Source organism: Manis javanica, chromosome 1 (assembly GCF_040802235.1).
Source record: "Manis javanica isolate MJ-LG chromosome 1, MJ_LKY, whole genome shotgun sequence".
Classification (NCBI taxonomy): Eukaryota; Metazoa; Chordata; class Mammalia; order Pholidota; family Manidae; genus Manis; species Manis javanica.
In genome coordinates this window covers 5,894,009-5,909,652 of record NC_133156.1, presented here as the reverse complement: position 1 = coordinate 5,909,652, position 15,644 = coordinate 5,894,009, and the positions used below count along the sequence as shown (strand labels likewise).

Sequence of the window (15,644 nt, the reverse complement as noted above, 5' to 3'; positions counted from 1 at the left end):
CAGTCTCCATAACCAACCATCCAGGAATGTGGACTTCCTCGCAGACACCTTCCTCTCAAGAGTTCTTATCCAGGTGAGTCTGAGAATCCAGCAGATACTACAGGAAAAGGGTCAGAGAGAATGGAGCTGAGAACTTTTATTTGAGGTCACATTAGAGCCAATCCTGCCTAACTCAGATACCAGATATCACTATGGTTGTTTGCTGACTTGATCCATATGTCTGTATATTTACTTATGATGCTAAATAGGGAAGAAAATTTTGTTACCATTAATACAAGGTCAGACTTGCTAGTTAAATGGTGTTAATGGAAATCCAATAACGAGAGGCATGATGTTCTTCCAGTGAAAGTATGACATACCTCTAAATTCTTATTCTTTAACCAGAAGAAATAGGGAATTCTCTTTGGAATGATATATGGTGAAGTGAGTGCATTTATTTTTATTTTTAAGATGGGGCATATTTGACAGCTTCTATATTGATGGGAAATATACAGACCTAAGAATGCTGGCAATTACATCCTTGCATCAGCAGGAGTGGGACAGACATGTCACAGTACATTTCCATACTCTACGTTGGGCTGCACATTAAAAAATGAGTTAATAAGTGCAAGGGGGAATGCTAATAAGCCTTCCAATTATTTTTCTACCTGTGTGGCTATATATATGTGTTTGTATATATATATGCATATACATATATGATCATTTATATATATGCTTATGCACCTATGTATATATGTCTATATATTTATAAGTATTATACATATGCATATAAGTACAAATTCATTTTTTATTCACTTTCTCTGTCAAAGTTTTCTATGAGGAACTTTGCTTGGATTAAGGTGTTTTTATTCCTTTGTCTCTCTGATCACATTTTTTAAAAGAATTATTGTTTTTTTTACTTTGGAAAATAACAGTTTAGCATTAATTTCTTCTATGTATATATAGATACATTTGTGGGATTGCATGAGACTTCATAAATTTTGTGTGGTCAAGTCTATCACTCAGTCATACAGTATTTGTCTAATGTTTGTTTTATTTTTTATTTTTGCTACTAAAGGAATGAATGGTCACTTTGATACTCCAATTGCAAATCCTTGCTTTAGTAAAGTGGGTAGTGACTGTTTCTCCTGAATGCTGAGTTGTAATAAATCACCCTTTATACATAGTTACAACTTTTTATTTCATCTCTGTTTCTGCCTATTGTTTCTACTGGCATTTCATGATTAAATGTATTTCTAAAAGTTGCAACCTCTTTGGTCATTATTGGGAAGGAATTCTTTACCAGAGGGTATTATGCTAAGTGATAGAGAAAGAAAAAGAAAAATACTGTATGATTTCTCACTTGTATGTGGAATTTAAAACAAAAGCAAGTGAATAAATTAAATAGACTGATAAATATGGAAAATGGACTGGTGGTTGCCACAGGGGAGGTTGGGTGGATGTGAAAAATGGATGAAAAGAATAAAGAGGTACAAACTTACAGCTGTAAGTAAGTCACAGGGATGGAAGTACAGCAGAGGAAACAGTCATTAATGCAAAGACTATGGCAAGAGATGATATCTAACCTTACTGTGGTGAGCATTTAGTAATGTGTACCATGGTCATATTACTATGCGGTACATCTGAGCATCATAATCAGTACATAATATTGTACATCAACTAAGTTTCAATTAAAAATTAAAGAAAGTAAAGATCACTTTTATCTTCTGTAAGTGCATTTGAATCCAGATATCCTTATATAAGAAGAAACTATAAATTGGATACTGTTTCCCCCCTGCAACGTAAAAGCTTTTTATGTAATCTTTTCATGTATATGCCTTGACAATTTCATTGTGAATTGGTTGCCCATGTTGATATCATTAAATTATTACCATTGTACTTTATCTTTTATCCCAAGGTACAGATTTTAATAGTTTATAGCTCACACCTCCTTAAAAAATTATGACTTAAACATTTAAAACTAAATTACAAATTCCTCTATTTTAACAAAATTGTTTCAAAAATTACATGTGCATAAAAATAACCATGTCATTGCAGGTATTCTTTTCATGCACCAACAAACCTTTACAATGACCCAAAGTATTTTTAACCCCCTTGGTATTTATACCACTTGAAACTCTTGTAGAGAAACCAGAATATATGAAAGACACAAAATGATTTATAAGCCTGCCTTTGCTGTCTCATTCTAGAGAGGAAACCAAATCTTGATCAGACAAGAATGCACTATTCATGACTTTCAAATACGATAAAGCGACAAATATTTCCAATTAAAAATAATGAAATACAATCATTGAAGACCTATTTCCTTTTGTGAATTGTTAGTTTATTCCCTTTGCTCATTTTTCTTTTGGGATATTTAATCTATAAAGTGTTTTACCTTAAAGATTTCACTCTATCTGCCTTTGGAATAAAGGTATTTTTAAATTATATTTTAAGGGTATCAAGGGGATATAACAGCAGTTGGATTCTTGCCAAACCAGGGAAACTTTTCTATCTCTCAAGGACCTTCTAAGCTGATTAGATCTTTTTTTCTCCTAATTTCCACTTTATTTCTATCTCTTTCTCTCTCTCATCAATTATTTTTTTTACTTTAAATAAATGAAATACACAGGGCACAAAATGGTCACAGCAAAATGTTTATTGATCCATGGGAGGCTTACCAACTGCAACTTCTATTCACCATTTCTACATTCTTTAAGGGAAAGGTAATCTGAGATGACCAGCTTGAGTGTAATCAGGATGGTTATGGGTGGGAAAGAAGTGTTGTCATATGACAGTTTATATAATATTTTTATTTGCATATTGTCTTTCATCATCACTGTATTTTAGGGACATGTTTTGTTGGCACCCTGTACTCAGTGCCTCTGTGTTCTTGGAACATGGTCAGCACTCAATATATATACCTGAAAGCAAGAAAGAATTTCTCCTTGAAATTGTAGACTTCATGACATTTTGAGGAAAATGCTTCAAATGGGACAAAAATTAATAATCAGAGATGAAATTGGGTATCGCCTCCAGGAGAACTTATCTATACACAAAATATTAAACTTAATTTCTTGACGGCAAAACAAATTGTAGCATTTAAACTATGTGAGTAATGCCTATCTGTGTAAAAACAAGTCATGTTATTTAACTTTCCTGGTAGTCACCTTGGCTGCACGGAACGAGGCAATGATACAAAAATTTCAGAATTCCTCATCCTGGGATTTTCAGAAGAACCGCAATGGCAGCCCCTCCTATTTGGGCTTTTCCTCTCCATGTACCTGATCACTGTGTTTGGGAACCTGCTCCTCATCCTGGCTGTCAGCTCAGACTCCCACCTGCACACACCCATGTACTTCTTCCTCTCCAACCTGTCCTTTGTGGACATCTGCTTCACCTCCACCACCATCCCCAAGATGCTGCTCAGCATCCAGACCCAGAGCAGTGTCATTACCTATGAAGGATGCATCAGCCAGATGTACTTTTTCATACTCTTTGCAGGACTGGACATCTTTCTCCTAACCATGATGGCCTATGATCGGTATGTGGCTATTTGTCACCCTCTGCACTACATGATCATCATAAACCCCCAGCTCTGTGGTATCCTTGTCCTGGTGTCTTGGATCACAAATATACTGTACTCCTTGATACACAGCTTAATGATTGTGAGACTGTCCTTCAACAGAGTGGAAATCCCCCACTTTTTCTGTGAACTCAATCAGATGGTCCAACTCTCCTGTTCTGATACCTTTCTTAATAACTTGTTGATATATTTTGGAACTGGGCTGCTGGGTGGTGGTACCCTGGCTGGAATCTTTTACTCGTACTTTAAGATAGTTTCCTCCATATGTGGAATGTCATCAGCTCAGGGGAAGTTTAAAGCATTTTCCACATGTGCCTCTCACCTCTCAGCTGTCTCCTTATTTTATTGTACGAGCATAAGTGTGTACCTCAGCTCTGCTGCTACCCCCAGCTCACACTCAGGTGCAGCAGCCTCAGTGATGTACACCGTGGTCACACCCATGCTGAATCCCTTCATCTACAGTCTGAGGAACAAAGACATTAAGGGGGCTCTGAAAAGATTCATTGGGGTGGAAACAATAAAAGGATTGATTGGCCAAGGGTGAAGAAGTGACCATGACTGCAGGGCTCAAAGCCTGTGAGAAGAAATTGCTTTTCTTCAATCAGATTGCAGAATAGAATTTCTTTGGATTTACCATTTATTTAACTTCAATCTGTTTAGGCACCTTAAGTTCCTCAATTTATGTAACGTTCTGCTTTGTCTGATATATAAATAATTTTATCTTTGTCCATTTTCCTACTTTCCCAATATTTTCCACAATCTTGGATCAGGAAGACTTGGAAATTCCCATTTTTTTTGTGTGTGAGGCAAGGTGGATTTTCTATGAATAATTTATTTTCAGTTGATATATTTCTTCCAAAATAAGCTCTCTCTCATGAGTTGCATTACTCATATAAAAATAGAAAAAAATAACCTTGACAACCAAGAAAATTTATACAATTTTATAATAGGAATATCAGATTCCATGGTTTTTCATTTTTATGTCTGTCATCTTTTGTATACACCAACCTTAACTGTTCTGACAATGTAGACTTTAATATACTAGTGTGATTTTTAATGGGTCATTGGATTTTATTCTTCATTAGGCTTTGTAATCTTATTCAGCTCTGTCCACACTATTACCATAGTGATTGGCAAAATGATTATACAACACATGTCCCCAAGAGACACAGAACTCAAAGATTGACTTAATATGGCATTTGAATCTGTGAGGGAACTAGATATGACTAAGAAATACTTTATGCTTTGCATTACTAAGAAAAGTATTTTGTGTGTCATATACCTCCTTATAAAAATATTAGCATTTGATGTCCTTGAATGAAGGTGTTTCCTCATTTAGGTGAAGGATTGGTTGGCATGTTATGGTTTTTCTGTTTTTTTTAATCTGCTTTATATTTAAAACTTTTGGTGCTTCCTTCACAAATGACTCTTTCCATGCTATAAATGAAATGTCTCCTCTTTTCCTCTTTTTAAAATTTGTCTGTAGTCACTAAATTAGCAATGAATAAACAAAAACAATACATTCCATCATTCTGTCTTAAAGGATGACTCATTGGAGAGATTGAATTTCTGTCCACTCATGTGAATACACAAATATTGTACAAGCATGCATATCCTTTCAACATCTCCTCTCTACCAGTAGGAAACTTCAATGTAGTTACTTTGTCATTCAGCTTTCTGAAATAAACTTCAATCACAGAGTAATGATGAATACTGTCTACGAATACCATAATGTATGCCTGAACTGAGAAGATTACTATAGTTGCCCTCATCTTTGTTCACTTTCATTATTGTATCAGTTAGTTAACACTGAATAACAAACTTTCCTAAAAATCAAGTGATTTCCTATAATTCCTTTGTAACTGAATGGTATCGCTTTGTGGGCAGTTGTTCTGATCTCTGCTTAGTTCCCCTGCGTCTATGTTCAGTTGTAATTCTCTATATTGTTCTTTTAAATAACATCAATGTAATATGCAACTTTAGAGCTCTTCTCTCTTTTCCCAATATATTGTAAACTTTTTTCATTTATATGTGTAATAAAATCTAGCTTATTGGAAAAAATGAGTTTATGAGATCTGAGTTCCTTTAATTTAATCCAATTATCCCTTTATCCATATATGACCCTTTGACTTCTTTCCAGTTATAAGATGTATTTCCCAGTTTTGTCAGATATGATTCAGCTACTTATGTTCTAGATGTTACCCTAAGCCATGTACAACTAGACTTTCTTAATCCTAATTTATTGAAGAATAAATTGCAGATGTTTACATTCCAATTTGTTGAATTAAAATGACTGACAAAATTATAGAGAGTGCTTCATTCCAATTGTATAACACTAGAGACAGTGTACAATAATATTTTTGTATCAATCTATAATTACACGAGGAGCATTATGTTTACTAGACTAACCCCATCACCAAGTCCCCCCCACAAACCCAATTACAGTCACTGTCCATCAGCGTAGTAACATACTGTAGATTCACTATTTGTCTTCTCTGTGTGGCACAGCCCTCCACATGGCCCCCTATTATACATGCTAATCATAATACCCCCTTTATCCCCCCACCGCTTATCCCTCCCTTCCCACCTATCCTCCCCAGTCTCTTTCCCTTTCGTAACTGTTAGTCCAGGCTTGGGTTCTGTGATTCTCCTGATGTTTTGTTCATTCAGTTTTTTCTTTGTTCTTATACTCTACAGATGAGTGAAATCATTTGGTACTTGTCTTTCTCTGCCTGGATTATTTCACTGAGCATAATACCCTCTAGCTCCATCCATGTTGTTGTCAATGGCAGGATTTGTTTTCTTCTTGTGGGTGAATAATAGTCCACTGTGTATATGTACCATATTTCCTTTATGCATTCATCTACTGATGGACACTTAGGTTGCTTCCATATCTTGGCTATTGTAAATATTGCTGCGATAAACATAGGGGTGCATATGTCTTTCTCAAACTGGGCTCCTGCATTCTTTTTTTTTTGAAGATAATTATTTTTTATTGAAGGGTAGTTGACACACAGTATTACATTAGTTTCAGGTGTACAACACAGTGATTCAACATTTATATACATGATAATTCTAGCTACCAGCTATCACCATACAAAGTTGTTACAATATTTTGACTATATTCCTTATGCTATACATTACATCACGGTTACTTATTTTACAATTGGAAGTCTGTACTTTTTTATGTGTGTGTGAGAGGGCATCTCTCATATTTATTGATCAAATGGTTGTTAACAACAATAAAATTCTGTATAGGAGAGTCAATGCTCAATGCACAATCATTAACCCACCCCAAGCCTAATTTTCGTCAGTCTCCAGTCTTCTGAAGCATAACGAACAAGTTCTTACACAGAGAACAAATTATTACATAGTGAATAAGTTACTTGGTGAACAGTACAATGGTAGTCATCACAGAGACATTCGGTTTTGATCATGCATTATGAATTATAAACAATCAGTTCAAATATGAATATTCGTTTGATTTTTATACTTGATTTATATGTGGATACCACATTTCTCTCTTTATTATTATTAATTTTAATAAAATGCTGAAGTGGCAGGTAGATGCAATATAAAGGTAGAAAACATAGTTTAGTGTTGTAAGAGAGCAAATGTAGATGATCAGGTGTGTGCCTGTAGACTATGTGTTAATCCAAGCTAGACAAGGGCAATAAAACATCCACGGATGCAGAAGATTTCTCTCAGAATGGGGTGGGGGGTGAAGTTCTAAGCCTCACCTCTGTTGATCCCCAATTTCTCACCTGATGGCTCCCCTGCGACTGTGCCTGTCTTAGGTTGTTCCTCCCTTGAGAAATCTTACCCGTCTCTGGCTAAGCAGTCATCTTCTGGGGCCATACAGGGAAATGTAAAGTTGGTAAGTGAGAGAGAAGCCTTATTGTTTGAAAAGGTTAGCTTTTTACTTCTTTGCATATTTATGCCCTGTGGCTTCTATGCCCAGCATTTGTCTTGAGGTATCTTTACCACTTGGAAGAATTATGATACACAGTAAATTCGATAGGAGGCACGAATTCTATTTAAGGGTTGTAATTAGGAAGGAAGAAGAAAAGCTATAGAAGTAGCAGACAGAGGAAAACATGGGAAGATTGATTATTTCTTTGACATATCTTCTTGTAGAGTAACTTCAGCATGTATAGGTTTTAAACTACTAATTAAATTGCGCACACACATTAACATAATAGGAGTACAGTTACATAACCAAAGCAGACCTATAATGACCAGCCATCTCCAGTGAAACCAAGAAAACCAGTTAGGCACCTGAGGCATTTGTGAAAACTTATCTATGATATGGTGGATATTGTCCAACTGAACTTGAACAGTCTGAGAGAAATCAGGCAAATTAAAACAACCCATTCCTGGGGACTGTTCACATCCCATATGTTCTTTTAACAGTAGATAGTCTGTAGTTGTAAGATTTTAGAGCGCTACAATTTGCACTTCTCCTAATTGTTGGTTGAGTTCCAACAGTATAGATCCAGTCAAATTTGTTGTTTTACTGTATGCACAGGCCAGCTTAGATATCTCCTTCTTGATTCCCATGGCAAGTCCAGAAATCGGTGGGATGAGTGCATCTACAGCTGAAGCAGCACATGGATCTTTGTTGGGGTTTTTTGATGATCATCTTCTGGTATGAGTCTTCCAGAGAGTGCTGATGTTGGAAGTTCTTTTTCATATCGTATCTTAGTTCATTTTCTGGGTAGCCAAATTAGGCTTTGATCCTCTGTATAAACACAAACAGACCCTTAGCCTACACTTTTATATGCCCTTTATACCATTGTGTAGAACCCAATGGAGGTCACCACAAAGGAATGGCTTATTTTTTTTTTAAGAGAAAGGAATATTATCAGATAAATGTACCTCCATAGCTGATCATCTGACACCCTTTAAGTGGTCAAAATTAAGGATATTTAAAGCATGCATTAATCATTGATTTACAGTTAGTTTTATCCTATCAGGGAGTAATCCCCCTTTTCTTTCTTTTTTTTGTTATCATTAATCTACACTTACATGAAGAATATTATGTTTACTAGGCTCTCCCCTATACCAGTTCCCCGCTATAAACCCCTTTCCAGTCACTGTTCAAAAATGTTGTAGAATCACTACTTGTCTTCTCTGTGTAGTACAGCCCTCCCCTTTATGCCCCCCTATGCACGCTAATCTTAATACCCTCCTTCTTCTTCTTCCCTCCCCTTATCCCTCCCTACCCCCCCATCCACCCCAGTCCCTTTCCCTTTATTATTTGTTAGTCCATTCTTAGTTTCTGTGATCCCGCTGCTGTTTTGTTCCTTCAGTTTTTCCTTTGTTCTTTTACTCTACAGATGAGTGAAATTATTTAGTATTTCTCTTTCTCCACTTGGCTTATTTCACTGAGCATAATACCCTTCAGCTCCATGCATGTTGCTGCAAATGGTAGGGTTTGCCCTCCTCTTATGGCTGAGTAGTATTCCATTGTGTGTATGTACCACATCTTCTTCATCCATTCATTGATTGATGGACATTTAGGTTGCTTCCAATTCTTGGCTATTGTAAATAGTGCTGTGATAAACATAGGGGTGCATCTTTCTTTTTCAAACTGGAGTGCTGCATTCTTAGAGTAAATTCCCAGGAGTGGAATTCCTGGTTCAAATGGTAAGTCTCTTTTGAGCATTTTGATGAACCTCCATACTGCTTTCCACAATGGTTGAAAAAACTTACAGTCCCACCAGCAGTGTAGGAGGGTTCCCCTTTCTCCACAGCCTCGCCGACATTGGTTGTTTGTCTTTTCGATGGCAGCCATCCTTACTGGTGTGAGGTGATACCTCATTGTAGTTTTAATTTGCATTTCTCTGATAATTAGCGATGTTGAGCATCTTTTCATGTGTCTGTTGGCCATCTGTATTTCTTTTTGGAGAACTGTGTGTTCAGTTCTTCTGCCTATTTTTTAAGTGGATTGTTTGTTTTTTGTTTGTTGAGGTGGGTGAGCTCTTTATATATCTTAGACTTCAAGCCTTTATCAGATCTGTCATTTACAAATATATTCTCCCATACTGTAGGGTTCCTTTTTGTTCTATTGATGGTGTTTTTTGTTGTACAGAAGCTTTTCAGCTTGATATAGTCCCACTTGTCCATTTTTCCTGTTGTTTTCCTTGCCTGGGGAGATATGTTCAAGAAGAGGTCACTCATATTTATCTCTAAGAGGTTTTTGCCTATGTTTTTTTCCAAGAGTTTAATGGTTTCATGACTTACATTCAGGTCTTTGATCCATTTTGAGTTTACTTTTGTATATGGGGTTAGACAATGGTCCAGTTTCATTCTCCTACATGTAGCTGTCCAGTCTTGCTAGCACCATCTGTTGAAGAGACTGTCATTTCACCATTGTATGTCCATGGCTCCTTTATCAAATATCAATTGACAGTATATATCTGGGTTAATGTCTGGAGTCTCTAGTCTGTTCCACTGATCTGTGGCTCTGTTCTTGTGCCAGTACCAAATTGTCTTAATTACTATGGCTTTATAGTAGAGCTTGAAGTTGGGGTGTGAGATCCCCCCCTACTTTATTCTTCTTTGTCAGGATTGCTTAGGCTATTCGGTGTCTTTGTTGTTTCCATATGAATTTTTGAATTATTTGTTCCAGTTCATTGAAGAATGTTTCTGGTAGTTTGATAGGGATTGCATCAAATCTGTATATTGCTTTGGGCAGGATGGCCATTTTGAAGATATTAATTCTTCCTAGCCATGAGCATGGGATGAGTTTCCATTTGTTAGTGTCCCCTTTAATTTCTCTGAAGAGTGACTTGTAGTTTTCAGAGTGTAAGTCTTTCACTTCTTTGGTTAGGTTTACTCCTAGGTATTTTATTCTTTTTGATGCTATTGTGAATGGAGCTGTTTTCCTGATTTCTCTTTCTGTTGGTTCATTGTTAGTGTATAGGAAAGCCACAGATTTCTGTGTGTTAATTTTGTATCCTGCAACTTTGCTGTATTCCGATATCAGTTCTAGTAGTTTTGGAGTGGAGTCTTTAGGGTTTTTTATGTACAGTATCATATCATCTGCAAATAGTGACAGTTTAACTTCTTCTTTACCAATCTGGATTCCTTGTATTTCTTTGTTTTGTCTGATTGCCGTGGCTAGGACCTCCAGTACTATGTTAAATAACAGTGGGGAGAGTGGGCATCCCTGTCTAGTTCCCAATCTCAAAGGAAAAGCTTTCAGCTTCTCGCTGTTCAGTATAATGTTGGCTGTGGGTTATCATTAATGGCCTTTATTATGTTCAGGTACTTGCCCTCTATTCCCATTTTGCTGAGAGTTTTTATCATGAATGGATGTTGAATTTTGTCAAATGCTTTTTCAGCATCTATGGAGATGATCATGTGGTTTTGTCTTTCTTTTTGTTGATGTGGTGGATGATGTTGATGTATTTTCGAATGTTGTACCATCCCTGCATCCCTCGGATGAATCCCACTTGGTCATGCTGTACGATCCTTTTGATGTATTTTTGAATTCGGTTTGCTAATATTTTGTTGAGTATTTTTGCATCTACATTCATCAGGGATGTTGGTCTGTAGTTTTCTTATTTTGTGGGGTGTTTGCCTGGTTTTGGTATTAGGGTGATGTTGGCTTCATAGAATGAGTTTGGGAGTATTCCCTCCTCTTCTATTTTTTGGAAAACTTTAAGGAGAATGGGTATCATGTCTTCCCTGTATGTATGATAAAATTCCGAGGTGAATCCATCTGGCCCGGGGGTTTTGTTCTTTGGTAGTTTTTTTTATTACTGCTTCAATTTCCTTGCTGGAATTGGTCTGTTTAGATTTTCTGTTTCTTTCTGCGTCAGTCTTGGACGCTTGTATTTTTTCTAGGAAATTTTCCATTTCTCCTAGTTTTCCCAGCTTGTTAGCATATAGGTTTTCATAGTACTCTGTAATAATTCTTTGTATTTCTGTGGGGTCCGTCGTGATTTTTCCTTTCTCATTTCTGATTCTGTTGATTTGTGTTGATTCTCTTTTCCTCTTAAGTCTGGCTAGAGGCTTATCTATTTTGTTTATTTTCTCGAAGAACCAGCTCTTGGTTTCATTGATTTTTGCTATTGTTTTATTCTTCTCAATTTCATTTATTCCTTCTCTGATCTTTATTATGTCCCTCCTTCTGCTGACCTTAGGACTCATTTGTTCTTCTTTTTCCAATTTCGATAATTGTGACATTAGACAATTCATTTGGGATTGTTCTTCCTTCTTTAAATATGCCTGGATTGCTATATACTTTCCTCTTAAGACTGCTTTTGCTGTATCCCACAGTAGTTGGGGCTTTGTGTTGTTGTTGTCGTTTGTTTCCGTATATTCCTGGTATCCATTTTGATTTGGTCATTGATCCATTGATTATTTAGGAGCATGTTCTTAAGCCTCCATGTGTTTGTGAGCCTTTTTGCTTTCTTTGTACAGCTTATTTCTGGTTTTATGCCTTTGTGGTCTGAAAAGTTGTTTGGTAAGATTTCAATCTTTTTGAATTTACTGAGGCTCTTTTTGTGGCCTAGTATGTGGTCTATTCTGGAGAATGTTCCATGTGCACTTGAGAAGAATGTGTAACATGTTGCTTTTGGATGTACAGTTCTGTAGATGTCTATTAGGTCCATCTGTTCTAGTGTGTTGTTCTGTGCCTCTATGTCCTTACTTATTTTCTGTCTGGTGGATCTGTCCTTTGGAGTGAGTGGTGTGTTGAAGTCTCCCAGAATGAATGCACTGCATTCTATTTCCTCCTTTATTTCTGTTAGTATTTGTTTCAGATATGTTGGTGCTCCTGTATTGGGTGCATATATATTTATTATGGTCATATCCTCTTGTTGGACTGAGCCCTTTATCATTATGTAATGTCCTTCTTTACCTTTTGTTACTTTCTTTATTTTGAAGTCTGTTTTGTCTGATACGAGAATTGCAACACCTGCTTTTTTATCTCTGTTGTGGCCATGAAATATCTTTTTCCATCCCTTGACTTTAAGTCTGTGCATGTCTTTGGGTTTGAGGTGAGTCTCTTGCAAGCAGCATATGGATGGGTCTTGCTTTTTTATCCATTCTATTACTCTGTGTCTTTTGATTGGTGCATTCAGTCCATTTACATTTAGGGTGATTATTGAAAGGTATGTACTTACTGCCATTGCAGGCTTTAAGTTTGTGGTTATCAAAGGTTCAGGGTTAGCTTCTTTACTACCTTACTGTCTTACTTAACTTGCTTATAGAGCTATAATAAACATGGTCTGATGATTCTTTATTTCTCTCCCTTCTTATTCCTCCTCCTCCCTTCTTCATATGTTGGGTGTTTTGTTCTGTGCTCTTTTTAGGAGTGCTCCCGTCTAGAGCACTCCCTGTCAGATGCCCTGTAGAGGTGGTTTGTGGGAGGCAAATTCCCTCAACTTTTGCTTGTCTGGGAATTGTTTAATCCCTCCTTCATATTTAAATGACAATCGTGCTGGATATAGTATTCTTGGTTCAAGGCCCTTCTGTTTCATTGCATTAAGTATATCATGCCATTCTCTTCAGGCCTGTAGGGTTTCTGTTGAGAAGTCTGATGATAGCCTGATGGGTTTTCCTTTGTAGGTGACCTTTTTTTTTTCTCTCTGGCTGCCTTTAATACTTTGTCCTTGTCTTTGATCTTTGCTATTTTGATTGTTATGTGTCTTGGTGTTGCCCTCCTTGGATCCCTTGTCATGGGGGTTCTGTGTACCTCTGTGGTCTGAGAGGCCATTTCCTTCCCTAGTTTGGGGAAATTTTCAGCAATTATTTCTTCAAAGACACTTTCTATCCCTTTTTCTCTCTCTTCTTCTTCTGGTAACCCTACAAGGAGGATATTGTTCTGTTTCGATTGGTCACAGTTCTCTTAAAATTCTTTCATTCCTGGAGATCCTTTTATCTCTCTCTGCATCACCTTCTCTGTGTTTCTGTTCTCTGTTTTCTAGTCCATTAATGGTCTCTTGCATCTCGTCCATTCTGCTTTGAAGTCCTTCCAGAGATTATTTTATTTCTGTATTCTCCCTCCTTAGTTCTTGCATATTTCTGTGCAAGTCATTTTGCATGGTTATGACTTTTGTATTGAATTCTTTTTCAGGAAGACTGGTTAAATCTATCTCCCCAGGTTCCTTCTCAGGGGAAGGTGTAGAAGATGTCAAAGCTGTCTGGGTTAGTCTTGTCTGGATCAAATTCTTTTGCCTTTTCATGTTGAAAGGTGCAGTGGTATGCTATTGACTCGTCTGTCAGCTGGGAGTGTCAAGACTCTTTCTGCTTGCTCCTGGCCTTTCTTTACTGGGACAACTGCGACCCCTAGTGGTTTGTGTTGGGCAATTGTGTGTAGATTGGGTCTCTGTATCTTGCCGGGACAGTATGGAGAGTGCTCCCTTGCTGTGAGTGTGGCCAGCCTCAGGCTGCTGCTCTGCTATGGTGGGGCCCTGGAGGGTTAATGGACAGGGGACTGTTTGGCTGTTTACCTCCATGAGGGGTCTCAGAGCTGTTGTCCAGGGAGTTATTGCACCCGGAGTTCCCTGGAATTTCCAGCTGCTGGACTGTGACCCGGCATGCTTCCAATTCAGCTGTGAAGTCCCTGTCCCTTTAAGACTTTTAAAAAGCCCTCGCTTTTCTTTGTCCCAGGGGTGCTGGCTGTGGTACCTGCACATAGGTCTTACTGTCCTGCTTCCCTAGTTTCCAGCACCCCACGCATGCACTGTGTGTCTGTGCTCAGGTGCGGATGGCTAGGGCTGGGTGTTTAGCAGTCCTAGGCTCCCTCTCTCTCCCTGCTCCGACTCCTCTTTCTCTGCCGGGTGCTGGGGTGAGGGGCCTCGGGTCCTCCCGGGCTGTGGCTTGTATCTTACCCCTTTCACCAGGCACTGGGTTCTCGCAGGTGTGGATGTAGTCTGGCTGTTGTCCTGTGTCTTCTGGTCTCTCTTTTAGGGATAGTTGTATTTGTTGTATTTTCAAAAATATGTATGTTTTTGGGAGGAGATTCCCACTGTCCTACTCATGCTGCCATCTTGGCTCCGCCTCTATGCTCAGTTCTTTATAGCTTTACTCCATAAACACAGATGTCTTCTCATTCTAGGACCCAGCCTGAGGCCTGACCTGGGCTATCCTACTCTTTTGGCTGAAGGCAATAACAAGAGGCTGCACCAAACCGCATACTCACCTTAAACCCTGGCTACTGCCTGCTTACAGCTCTACTGCCAAAGCATGTCAGTAATGCCCAAAGTCCTCCTCCAAGAGGCATAGCAGGTCATCTTGCAGTGAGCAGGGGTACATGATCCTTACATGAAAGATGGGGAGTAAATAACTGCAAACAATCATAGCTACCTTATTGAATCTATATCTAACTTCCATTATCTTTAGGAATTATAGAAAATGATTAACTAAGGAATAAGTTCTATTCATTTTCTTGACTCAAAAACACAATGGGACCAGCTGTTTGAGACCAAAACCTCTCTTTGGAAACTAAGGTCACAGGAAGGACTACAGAGGAAGACGTATCTAAAACTTGACAGGAAGGACAAATGATGACAGCATGACCTGTTAAGTATCATGGCAGCACATTTTCTAATAAGCTGTCTGGTCACCTGATTTTCTCAAAGTTTGCAGCTTTGACTAACTATCCACAACTGATTATGGTTTCCAGAGAATTTTAATTTTATAAAGTTAGAGGTTAAGTCATGTAAAGCAACTAAGATGTGATTTACTTTTTGGAAGGTGCTTGGTTCAGTAAATAACCCCAAAAGTTTCAGTTTATTGTACTGTAAAATGTTAGCCAGTTTTGAGTCTAACTTAGTCATCTTATTTTGGCATTCTTTTCCCTACAGACTAGATGAATCCATGTTTTTAAAATGTTCTTTGAACAGCATTCTTGTGAATCTGCTGATTCTTTCATTACTTGGTTGAATAAAACTTTGACATGTGCTAACAAATTACTTTGTCTGAAACTTGTGCTTTTATAGACACCCCCTAGTCCAAGTAGTTATCCCTGAAGCCTTTTCTTTCCAGCATCTGTGCTCCCACAGCACCATGTGCTTTTCCTATCAAAGCACTATTCACACTGCATAGGAATTGCCTATTGATT

General features: G+C 37.8%; 1 protein-coding gene across 1 annotated transcript; it reads left to right on the top strand.

Annotated features, from left to right (window-relative positions):
* The first annotated feature begins 3,122 nt into the window (after nt 1-3,122).
* LOC140849636 (olfactory receptor-like protein OLF4) lies at nt 3,123-4,109 on the top strand. Its single transcript, XM_073237727.1, has one exon. The coding sequence runs from the start codon at nt 3,123-3,125 to the stop codon at nt 4,107-4,109; it is 987 nt and encodes a 328-aa protein (XP_073093828.1).
* The last annotated feature ends 11,535 nt before the right edge of the window (nt 4,110-15,644 follow it).

Excerpts from the sequence above, each read along its gene's own strand:
- LOC140849636 (XM_073237727.1), top strand. The coding sequence starts at position 3,123 with ATGTTATTTAACTTTCCTGGTAGTCACCTTGGCTGCACGGAACGAGGC.